The sequence below is a fragment of the Orcinus orca genome, chromosome 17 (genome assembly GCF_937001465.1).
Source record: "Orcinus orca chromosome 17, mOrcOrc1.1, whole genome shotgun sequence".
Lineage (NCBI taxonomy): Eukaryota > Metazoa > Chordata > Mammalia > Artiodactyla > Delphinidae > Orcinus > Orcinus orca.
In genome coordinates this window covers 3,608,353-3,619,865 of record NC_064575.1, presented here as the reverse complement: position 1 = coordinate 3,619,865, position 11,513 = coordinate 3,608,353, and the positions used below count along the sequence as shown (strand labels likewise).

Below are 11,513 nucleotides of genomic sequence, written 5' to 3'. Positions count from 1 at the left end.
TTTATGTATTTGTTTCCAAGGTAAACCAAAAATCAGTCACTAGCTGGTACCTGAGGTCGCTTCACCTGAGTCTGCTTGGGGAAAAACAAGGGATGGATGACATGCCTCTGCCTCCAAGAATTATCATGAGGACTAATTTCCCTCCACTGGGGGTTAAGGGCATTGGAAAGGCTGAACAATTTTAGCTCTTATTTTCCCTCGTTATTTGACAGGTCCCTGGTGAGCAGTTAAGAATGTAACGTCACAGGACTTCTTCCCCCAAGCACTTTCTTTTTTCCCTTCCTCTTTACCCTGTGTATCTTCTGAATTATTTTATTTTTGGCCGCACTGCACCGGCACTCAGAACTTCCCCGACCAGGTATCGAACCTGTGCCCCCTGCAGTGGAAGCGCGGAGTCTTAACCACTGGACCACTGGGGAAATCCATGTCTTCTAAACTTTGTTGAGAGGCAGCAGCAAAGGATACAACTGAGTCTCCTTGGGCCAACGAAGTATGCACTAAAATGCCTGGTGTGATCTGAACTGGTGACACAGCCTTGAACCTGAGTGAGGTACCTCTGCTCACTTTATCCACCAGGAATGTAGGAAGCAGAACCTGTCTGGGGTCAGAGGAAGAAAGAATGGAAAAGGCTAGGGTACCAGAGGCAAACAAACTGGATTGGAGATATCCAGAACCTGGAGTGAACGTTTTCATTTCAAATGTTTAAGGTAACCTCTGTTACGCCTAACAAAATAGACTTACCTTTCCTCACCGAAACCTTCATCCCGAACATTCCTAACACCCCAGAACCCTTTGTAAAAAACACACGCCCTGCCATTCTTCAAGAGAATCCAGCCAACCATGTCAGCTCAGATAACCCTCAAGATAAATGCTTTAAGCCATATTCCTACCCCTTCCTTTTCTCTACAGCATTTATCAACATGGAAAATGAGAGTTTCTCACCACCAGAATGCAAGTTCTCCCGGTGCCCACAGGTACACCCTGCACAAAGGAAAACAAATGTGAACGAATATGTTGTCAGAACTTGCAACACCAAGCTTTCACCATGTACACGGCAGGTGAGGGCTCTGTGCCTCCCTGCCTCACTTGCAAAACGGGGAGAATTGCACCTAATCTCACAGGCTCGATCAGGCTCAAATTCAGTACAAAATGGCACTGATGAAACACCTGGCACAAGAAATGCCCATTACAGGTCATCTGTACCCATCCATTTATGTCTCATCTGCAAAGTGTGATGGGAAGGGCCACAGCAATTAGCGCTGCAGCAGCGAGCAAGGCTGACCTGCTTCACAACCTGTGACTCAGTTTCTTCCCTGTAAGGGCAGGAGAGTGATGCCCTAGGACTGCAGCTATAGCTGCATTTGTAAAGCACACTGCCTGCAAATCATCCCTGGATCCCATCCCACCCCCCAAGCTTAAGAACTGCTGGTGCCAGGACCTGCAGTGGACCCTGTACGCAGTTTATAGCAAAATATCACATTGAAATGATAGCTGCTAAGTTTCATAACAGTCGAGGTCACAATGCACATTTTATTTTGATTAGTTCCTGTGACTCCTTAAATTATTTTTAACCCAGCAACACTACTTCCCAAGGTGTAGATGTGTGATGATTGGTGAGTTCGGTGTTGAGAGGGAGCTTAAAGACTCGTGGTGAAATACAGACAAGAAGGAAAGACAATGCAAAAGCCTCTTTAGTCAGATCTCAAGATTCAACAAGAAAACCGAAATTACCTGGGTGTTCTCCTCTGATTTAGAAAGTGGTATACTAAAATTGAAAATATTTAGAGTGTTACGATTCACCATTACTTTGTAGAACTAGGGTCACTTGAAATGCACAGCAGGCCCATTCTGTGAGGTTTTTTTTCCCCTAGCAAAGACAACCTGGGACGCCCAAATGTTCATCTAAGGGCTTCTCCTTCAAGGCATTCAAGTCTACTATTACAGGAGAATGAGAAACTCACAGTGACTATATATTTAGTGTCATCATTAAAATATTTCTAATTCTATTAAATACTTAACAGTGATGTCAAAAATTGGCTTTTGTGACAGAGGCGCTAGCAGAGTGAAAAAGTAGGATTCCAGATTTTATTTATTTATTTATTTTTAAGATCGAAAAAACACACCCGGGATAAAATTTCTTAGATCAATAAAGCTTCGGGAAACGGAGCGAGTTGTTCCGGGACCCAGTGAAAACTGGTGAACTTGAACTTGGAAGTGGGGTTTTGACAACGCAACTGTGGGAAACAAGTGTCTGAACCAATCTTCAAACACCACCTCACATTTTTCTCCCCCCAAGTGTTCGAGTGGCAGACAAAATAAATTACCATAAATTATACGCCAAGGCAACTTCAAAACAACATGACACGACATGAGGCTGAGGATTTCCTTAGCTCCTCCAGGAAGTGTGTAACACTGTTTGTGCTTCTGGCCTGCAGGCTGGGTCGGAAGGGACCGTCAGACGTCGGGGTAGTTGCAGTAATACACCGCGGAGCTGGCGTCGGACACCACCGAGGAGATGGCCCCGTGGCTGTCCGCCAGATTCACGCCGGAGTCGTGTCCCTGGTAGGGGAGCCCCATCTCGGGCTTGCACACAAAGTGCAGGTACTGTTCGAATTCCGTGCGGTCCACCTCCCCGAGGAGCTCGGCCGGCTGGCCTGGGTCCGCGCCGTCCCGGCAGGGCAGCGCCTCGGGCGGCGGCGACGGCTGCCCCGCGCCCGGCGGGGGCGGCTGCGGTGGCATCTGGAAGCCGCGCCCGCCGCCCGCCGCGGCCGCCGCCGGCGAGCCCATCGCGCCGTAGTACATGTGCAGGGCGCTGGGGGGCGCCAGGAGGCCCGGCATCGCGGGGCCCGCGGGCTCCGGGCCGAGCCGGGCGTGCAGGGGCCCGGCGGCGGGCGGCTCCGGGGGCCCCGCGTAGTCCGCGGCCTGCGCGTAGCTGTAGGGCCCGGCGGCCGGACAGTCCCCAGGCAGCGGCGCGGCGAAGAAGGCGGGGTCGGGCTCAACGCCGTCCAGCGGGGACGTGTCTGGCGTGGGCAACGGGTAGCCGTCGAGCGGGGGCGCGCCCAGAGCCTGGCAGTCGCGGTAGTGGCCGCCCATGTGCGGGGGCAGCAGCGGCGGGCCCGCGGGGAAGCCCTGCTCGGGGAAGGGCAGGCCCAGGCCGTCCATGGCCACGCGGCCGCCCTCGGGGCCCAGCGCGGCCGCCGGCGGCTCGGCGAGGCCATGCAGGAAGCCGCCCTCCACCCGCTTCAGCCGCTTCACCTGCTTGCGCCGCCGCGGCCGGTACTTGTAGTTCGGGTGGTCCTGCATGTGCTGCACGCGCAGCCGCTCGGCCTCCTCCACGAAGGGCCGCTTCTCCGCCAGCGTCAGCGCCTTCCATGACTTGCCTGCGGGAGCGCGGGAGGTGGAGAGGCGCGCGGGCTTAGGGTCGGAGCCCCGCTCCCGGGCCCCAGCTGGTCCCACCGCCCTCGCCTCCGACCTCGGATTGTGCAGCCCGGGCAAGGAGGGGAAGGGGTCCAGGTGAAGGTGAACGCTGGGCCTGCAGAGGCCGAGCACTCGAGGAAGACGCGAGGCCTCGGGTGCCTTCCTGTCGCCTCCTGGAAGCGGCTTCCCGCTCAACCGCTCGCGGTCGTCCGAGGAACCGAGAGCGTCCCCACCCGGGCGAGGAGTCGGGGGCACGGGCGCGACCAAGCCAGCTCCGCGCCAGGGTACCCTCGCCGCCACTCCGACGCGCGGGGAAGCTGCCTCCCGGGGCCGCTGGACCCGCGCCCCGGCCACCCGGGGAAGCCGGGCGCCGAGGCCCAAAGCCGTTCGGAGACTCGGAGAGCGGGAAGCGGGAAGGGACCGAGGGCCCCAGGGAAGGACGTGGCGGCCGCGCACCCCCAGCCTCCTCCGGCGCGAGGCCCACACCCCGTGAGACTCAAGGAAGCGGCTCCACGATTCGCACTCTCTGGGTCCCGGGCTCGGACTCACCCAGCATCTTGCTCAGCTCGGCGTTGTGCAGGTCCGGGTTCTGCTGCGCCAGGCGCTTGCGTTCGTCCTTCGCCCACACCATGAAGGCGTTCATCGGCCGCCGGATGCGAGACTCGCCCTTGGCTCGGCCCGCCGTCCCGGCCGGCGCCCCGCTGCTCGCCGCCGCCTCGCCCTTCATCTTCATGTCCCCGAGGGGACTCAGCGACTCGGCCCAGGGGCAGGGGCCCAGCCCGGCCATCACGGCGGGCAGCGCGCTCCGGGGCTGGCTCTGCTCGTCACTGGCGTACCCCGCATCCGGGCTGCTCATGGCGCTCCAGCCCTGCCCCGCGCCCCGCGCCCCTCCGCCGGACACGCCGCCTCCCCCGACCGGGGGGAGGGAGGGGGTGGGGAGAGAGAGAGGGAGATGCCCCGCGGGCCGCTCGCGCCCCCCGGCCCGACCCCGCCGCCGGCGTCCCTGGCAGATCGCAGCCCCGGCGCAGCTACCGTCCCCGCCGGCCCAGTGACACTGCGGGCGCCCCTAGGCCGCGGGGCCTTTTCTGCACAGACGTGGCCAATAGAGCGACGGGGGCGGGCCGGGCCGGCGTCGCTAGGCCCACGCCCAGCTCGCCGCCCAAGTCCCAAGTCCCAGCTCAACCCCACGCCCGCCCTTTCCCCTCCCCCGCCCGACCCCGCGCCCAGGGCTACACCTGCCCCCGGGAAAACTGGCTGGAGCCGGGCTTAGGCGCCACGTCCTCTCCGACCCGGGAAGAGGGACTTCGGAAAAACTTTCCCGGGTGCTGATCGCACTGCTGCACAGAAGCACTTGGTCCCGGCAGTTCGGATCAACACACGAAGCATCCACTAAACCAGGAGCTGAGGGTGTTTCAGCGGTGGGTGACCTAGCCTTCTTCTGAGAGACCTACGGACGCCTTCAAATTGCAACATACTTTCTCTTCCAAGGACTCAACGTGCTTGTTGTACTATACTCAAAATGCTATGTCCGAGGTAAATTCTACTTTCTAAAACAAGATTACAAACGTCATTCCGAAGAAATGAAAACGTTTACCCAAAAAAGACGAACCAACCCTTGACAATTTGTACGTGAAATGTACAGTAAATAAAGTTTTCTCATATGTGTTCAGTAAAAGAGGCAAGGCTTAGTTTTGATTTCTAAAATGTGGTAAAGACAGCAGTGATATTTATCTAAATGCCTGCCGATTCGAGGAAAGAAAGCAACTCCTGAGGAGCGAAATAACTGTAGCTTGGAGGGTCAGCTTGAGGTGGTGACCCTCACAGATGACTGGGGGATTCCTCTATGTTTCTCTAGACTGCAATGAAAATCTGAATGACCGTTAAACTTCTGTATCAATCTGAGAAACCTTCTGAGTGGGATTTGTAAACAAGCCCTTATTGCTCTTATATACAGCACACCATCCCTCCAAACGTCAGCAAACTAGTTTATCCTTATAACCCTATGAGGTAGAGGCTATTATATCTTACAGGAGAGGAAACTGGGGCACGGAGAGGTTAAGGACCTTGTCCGAGATCACAGCAAGTGGAATTCATCTCCAGTAGTCTGCCCTCAGACTTGGAGCTCTTAACCTTTAAGCAAAGCTGCTGTATTCGTGTACTTGTTTGTGTATTGCGTTGTTTTCTACAGCAACGAACACGGCCATTCCTGCATAATTAGATAACTTTGCAAAGAAACCAATATATCAATCTCTACAACAGACTTTGTTTACTGTGAAGGGGTGATGAAAAACTAGGGCTTACAGCCGGGATCTGGGAGGTAAGTGCTGCAGCTTCTAGTGTGATATTACAGGGACAAGTAATCTATCAAGTCCGCTTGTTAGTGGCATTCATAAAAACAAAGAAACAGAAACTTTGAAAACACTTGGCCTTCGGTTTCTCTGACTTTGCTATTTCTCCAAAGAACTTCTGCACACTTGTTTTAAGCCAGCTTGAACTCCGTGAGGATCTGTGATGTTGGCTGCCCTCCCTCACCTTCAGCGGCCAGAAAGTGGTTCTAGTTCCTGGGTCGCTGAGGTTCAGACAAGAATTAAAAAAGTAATCTGCTTAAGGAAATAATAGAGAGGTGTTATTTTTAATTGGTGGTTTTGAAGCAGTTGATAATCTTAAACACATTTAACTGATTATGTACTTTTCCTTTAAGAGTTTATTTTTCTGAAAAAGAAAAATATGGGCTTGAAAATTAAGCAAGACTGCATTACAGCTGGTTATCTGATAAGGAAACTATAGAAGTAGAGAGAACAAGTTTATCACGCAGCTCCTGGCTCCTTGTTTTCTTGGTGATCTTCTCTAACTTTGCTGCAAAGTAATATCTTCTCAGAGATCTCAAAGCAGGACTTTCTATCAGCGCGAAAGTTTCTATGAACAAATGGGAGTTTTCTCAGAATAGAGATTGAAAACCAAACAAAAATAATCCCGGTTCGAGAATACATTTTATCTGTCTAGATGAATCTATATGACTAATTCCATAAAAACATAACATAGGGTACAGGAAATACAATCCACGTGTGAGTCCAAAAAATGTATATGCACGGATTTACCCTTGTACACTTTCTTCATCCTCGTGTACCTCCTCGGAACCTCACTGCAGAGAGAGCTGCCACAAGGGTCGAGAAAGTGATGGGGAAAAAAACGGGGGGGGGCAGTTTTCCCATTATTATTTGCACTTGTTCTGGAGACCAACAACTGACTTTTCTTGGGTGAGATACTGAGAATTCAAGTGAGAGCACAGGATCCATAGGATGGAGCTGGAGCTAGAGTCTAGCGCCCCTCCCCCTACTGCTTATAACACCCTCCCTGGAGGTTATGAAGTAGCAATTTACTTCTATTTATAGGAAGGAATTGTGGTGCCTTTCCAAGACTAGGCCCTTCTATACTATACCGTTACTTGTATCTAATCTCTTCTGATCCTTCACTTGTCATAGATTTGGGGGGAGCGTGTTGGGGCTGGTGGCGCCGCAGACCGGTCTGCGCAGTGTGTGGACTCTTCTATTTCGGTCCCTTTACTAAACGCGGTGTTGGAAGTCGAGCTCGGGACGTTATCAGAGCCAGCCACAAATGCCACATGAAAAGCAGCAAACATCCGGAGTGGCTTCCTGCGAGCCTTGCTTTTCTCATCACGAGAGATTTACGCGGGGGGAGGGGGGCAAACAAGTGCGCGAGGAAGAGCCGTGTACACGCGGCCGGCCAGGCGCGCCCGCAGTGCACGGACCGAGATCTCTGGGCTCCTGGCTACCAATGGCACGCCCGGTCCCCAGGCCAGACCCGAGGCCCAAGGGCTGGGCGAGGACGCGACTAGCGCGGCACGAGGCCGTGCCCGTTGCCCCTCGGGGCCCGTGGCCGGCGGGCGCAGAAATGAACCCGGGTAGGTGGCGAGCCGCGGCTCGGACCCCTGAGTGACCAGGCACAGGCCGGGGGTTTCCGGCAGGCTTTTGTGTTTCGATGCTCGGGAAGCGGGAGCCGGACGAAGGACACTCCGGCGGCCGGGGAAGGCCGTGGGCACCGGGGCAGATCCGGGTCGCCTCCGGAGATCTAGTGCGCGGGAGCGGGGAGGGAGTGCGCGCCGCCGACGCCGGGAACGGACAGACAATGGTATCCCCGGAATAGAGAACAATAATAAGGCCTTTGCGTTTGTAAGTCGCGCGCCCGCGGCGGCCTCCGGGAGCCGAGCGGAAGGCGGCGCGCGGCACGCAGCGCGCCCGGGTCTCCGCACCGCCCAGGTAGGGCCGCGGGCCGGCTCTGCGTACCTCGCGCGTTTCCTTCCCGTCCCCGCGCCGGTCCCCCGCGGGTCCGGGATGCGAGGTCCAAAGTCGCGGGCGGCATGGGAGAGGTGGGGAGGAAGGAGGGCCTGAGAGATCGCGGTCGCCGGCTCCGGCCCGGGAGTCCCCCGAGGGTCGGAGCCCCGCGGACCCCGCATCTGGCGTCCGACGCTGCCCCTCGGGGCACCCGCCTCTCCCGCGGGGCCGAGAGTGTCTTTGGGGACGCGCTCTCGGCACGAGGAAGGGAGGCGTGCGTTCTGCTCCCACGCCCTCTCCCACGCCCTCCGCCTGCATCCCGCCTCGGCCTCTCGCCCTGGTCCGCGGACCCCCTCGAGGCCGCCCCGAACCCCGCCCTGGCAGCCAGCGACTCCTCGACCGTAACCCTGTTCCCGCTCGGCCCCGCCTGGGGTTTGCACAGGCGAAGCAGGAAATGCGCTGTTCCCGGTCCACTTTCCTGCTCAGAAACTAGTCCGCGGGGGTGTTTCTTATATTCTGCACCCGCCTCCCGCCCCAGCTCGGGTCCCGGGGTTGGAGTGCTGGCTCCTTCCCTTTATTCCCCGACGTAGGGAACCTCAGACTTCTGAGGTGAGTGGGCGTTGGGGGTTAAGGAAAGGCAGCCCAGCTCGTACCCAGGACAGATTACAGCCACAAACTGGCTTGCTCGTCCCCTCCATCTCGGCCTCTCAACTCTAAAGGGAATTTCAATAGCGGCTTCTGTGCACCCACTTCTTCCGACCTTCCCACCTTCCTCGCACCCAGAAGAGGCCAGGGCTCTCCTTGTAGAGTTGTGTCGTCAACTAAGCAGACAGTCTTATCAGCAACATGTCCATTGTGAGCCGAACACTTGCAGTCCCCCCCAGAGGGGAGCAGACACGGCCCCTGCGTCGGAGGAATGCACAGCGCGGTACCATTAGCCTTCCTCTCTGATTGATTCACGTCCAGCCGGGGGTTCTAGGCCCTCTGTACCGCAATCATTTGTTCCTGGCAAGTAGAGGTGATCCTGACATCAGTAGGCCAAGCGCTCTGAGATATTTTTTTCTAGTAGAAGTACTGTAATAGGTGGCCTTTCTACCCTGAAAACTCCGGCTTGCCAAGTTTCTCTTGTCAGCAGGGCTGGATTTTGCCAGGTGGTTGGTTAGGGCAAGGTGTGCATTCTGTGATCATGGAAATGATCAAAGTGAATAGGTCATAGGACAGGCCACTCCTGACACACTCATTATCCACCTTTCTGTGCAACTTGAACCACAAGCATATCAGATTTTGAAATGGTACCCTAGTTGGCTTCCAAGGTTTCTAAACAGGAGAGAACATACTAGAAATCCTTGCTGGATTCCTCTGCAGTCAGTGTTTGCTTGTCCTCTGTTACCTGAATTTTCTTCTATGCCCATTTCTTAACCTTTCCAACAACTTTGTCAACACCCTTGAACAGCCTCTTTATTTTATTTATTTTATTGAAATATAGTTGATTTACATGTTGTGTTAGTTTCTGCTGTACAGCAAACTGAATCAGTTATACACATACATATATCCACTCTTTTTTAGATTCTTTTCCCATATAGGTTATTACAGAGTACTGAGTAGAGTTCCCTGTGCTATACAGTAGGTCTTTGTTGATTATCTCTTCTATATACAGTAGTGTGTATATGTCAATCCCAATCTCCTGATTTATCTTTCCCCGCCCTTAACAGCCTCTTTATATCCTCGAGCACACACAGTCCATTGGCATGTAATAAATGCTCAGGGGTACTATAACGGTTGTCTTTGATCCGGTCATGGGGTCATCTTCTTTGGTTGGCAAGGCGCTAAGAATTATCTCCATAAACCTCAGTAAAGACTGTTCTCATCTAAGACACATCTGTGTAGACATGCGGTCATCAGACTTCAGACCTACCCTATTCTCTCTCATCCTCTCCTTCCCCAGAGGGTCAGTGTCCAGGCATTAAGCACCTGAAATGTCTCCTCTTCTGAGGTTTAACTCGAGTCCTCTGGCTCTTCTGAACCCACTCAGCATGGAAGTCCACGCCAAGAATGTACATGGAAATTTTTTCTTGTGGCTATGTGCATAAATAAATTTCTATCTTTGGGGGACTTTTCAAAAACAAAACCTTGAGTATTAATTTGTTTGTACTCATAGATTACAGTTTACAAAGCAGTTTCATGTACGTTAACTCGTCAGAGCTTCAGGACAGCCCTGGTGGTAGGCAGGGCAGCTTTTGTTATTATCCCCATTTTTCAGAAGAGGAGATTGAAACAGAAATAATAGGTCACCTGCTTGAGGTCAGATGACCAGGATGCTTGCATCACCTGTTTGCCCTTGCTGTTAACACGGATGGGCCTTGTTTTGAATTTCTTTCCATGCCATGTCTGTAACCAGTGAAGGACCTGAAGGGATTTGTAGGAACCCAATAAAGCCAGCAGGTAGGTAGGGATGGATTAAGGACTCTTGGCACAGAAACTTCCAATGTGGTTCCTAACCAGGTCACAATAATTTTTTTTAGTAGCAGAGATACAGGGCTGTAACAAGAAAGCATTTTCATTTAGAAGATCTATAATTAGGTATTTTTATTAGATCACATAATCTAAGCCGTAGATGACATCTCATTTAATTTGAGTATTATTTTTTACAAATTCTAATTCAGCCGAAAAAATGAAAACAGTTCAAAGTTATATGGGGATAAAGTTCACATATAAGGAAGTTTGGGTCTCTGAAGCTCTGCCCCTGTACTTCATTCAGACTGAAAGAGATGTAGTTAATTACGCCAAGTTGTGTGGTCTTGTCACATGTTTAAGATCTATGCTGTTGGTCTCCTCTAGATGTACCGCTGACCAAGTCTTTGGGTGCATAAAAACATACACGTAGCAGCTAGGTAAAGTACATTCCTCCATTCGTACTGTCGTTTGGGAGAGAAATGGATGGCAAATATTATCAATTCTATTTTATGAAATGGAAAATTGAGATACAGAGCAATTGGGTAATTTGATTAATGTTTTCAAATCAGTATAAGAGACAAGAGAATCATCTATTCATTTAACCAACAAATAATTCCCCAGCACCTGTAAGTCTGCGGCTCACTACAGCATGGTATATTGGTTATGAGCACAGATTTGGGAGTCAAACTGCTGGGTATCGAATCATAGTTCTGCAGCTTACCAGCTATGCATCCTTGGACATATTGCTACACCTCTCTGTATCTCCTCTGTAAAGTGAAGGGTAATTATAGCAATGACCTCAGAGAGTTTTATGTGGATGAAACGAGTTAATTGCTAGGACCTGGCACATAGCAAGCATTACCCAGGTATTGAATAATAAAATAAAATTTAATGCATGTTAGCATATGAAGACATATTGGGAGAATAAATAAGAAAAGGCTACTGTGATACTGAAGGTTAATGCATTGTTACAGATAAACAAATGTTTTCAAGGAAAAAATTAATGGAATTTTTAAATGTAACATCTATGATAACTAGTAATAACCAATGTTATCATGCTTTAATCAAAATTATCTGTTACACTGGCAAAAGCTTTTCAGAGGTCTATAAACTATTGTGCATTTTCTAATTACATTTGAATGTCAACATTTTTACTTTGGTGGTGACATAAAAATCTTTGTTTTGTGCATGTCAACCTTCTAAAACTCAGTGAAGACTGGCCAGGAAACAAATACATAGAATTGTAAAGCATTCGGTATTCCATTAAAAGATCTTTGAAATGCAAAGACACCTTGCGATGAGCATTTAACCTGGGTCAGGCTAGGTTCTTCTCCTAAAGGCATAGAGACA

General features: G+C 52.0%; 2 protein-coding genes across 2 annotated transcripts; both read right to left on the bottom strand.

The window, feature by feature from the left end:
* Window positions 1–2,072: 2,072 nt before the first annotated feature.
* Window positions 2,073–4,589, bottom strand: SOX17 (SRY-box transcription factor 17). The gene is made up of 2 exons (XM_004275011.4): window positions 3,967–4,589; window positions 2,073–3,380 (listed from the first exon to the last, which is right to left on the bottom strand). The coding sequence occupies exons 1-2, from the start codon at window positions 4,271–4,273 to the stop codon at window positions 2,455–2,457; spliced, it is 1,233 nt and encodes a 410-aa protein (XP_004275059.1). The 5' UTR covers window positions 4,274–4,589; the 3' UTR covers window positions 2,073–2,454.
* Window positions 4,590–4,651: 62 nt separating this feature from the next.
* Window positions 4,652–9,769, bottom strand: LOC125961788 (uncharacterized). Its single transcript, XM_049700787.1, has 3 exons — window positions 9,681–9,769; window positions 7,722–8,281; window positions 4,652–6,333 (listed from the first exon to the last, which is right to left on the bottom strand). Exons 1-3 carry the CDS (start codon window positions 9,767–9,769, stop codon window positions 6,173–6,175), a joined length of 810 nt encoding a protein of 269 aa, XP_049556744.1. The 3' UTR covers window positions 4,652–6,172.
* Window positions 9,770–11,513: the final 1,744 nt, after the last annotated feature.

Excerpts from the sequence above, each read along its gene's own strand:
- SOX17 (XM_004275011.4), bottom strand. The coding sequence starts at position 4,273 with ATGAGCAGCCCGGATGCGGGGTACGCCAGTGACGAGCAGAGCCAGCCC. Across the intron at positions 3,381-3,966 it reads CGAGCTGAGCAAGATGCTGG|GCAAGTCATGGAAGGCGCTG; the intron begins GTGAGTCCGAGC and ends GCGCTCCCGCAG.
- LOC125961788 (XM_049700787.1), bottom strand. The coding sequence starts at position 9,769 with ATGTACATTCTTGGCGTGGACTTCCATGCTGAGTGGGTTCAGAAGAGC. Across the intron at positions 8,282-9,680 it reads CAGAAGAGGAGACATTTCAG|GGAAGGAGCCAGCACTCCAA; the intron begins GTGCTTAATGCC and ends CGGGGAATAAAG. Across the intron at positions 6,334-7,721 it reads ACGGGAAGGAAACGCGCGAG|AAACTTTCGCGCTGATAGAA; the intron begins GTACGCAGAGCC and ends ATTTGTTCATAG.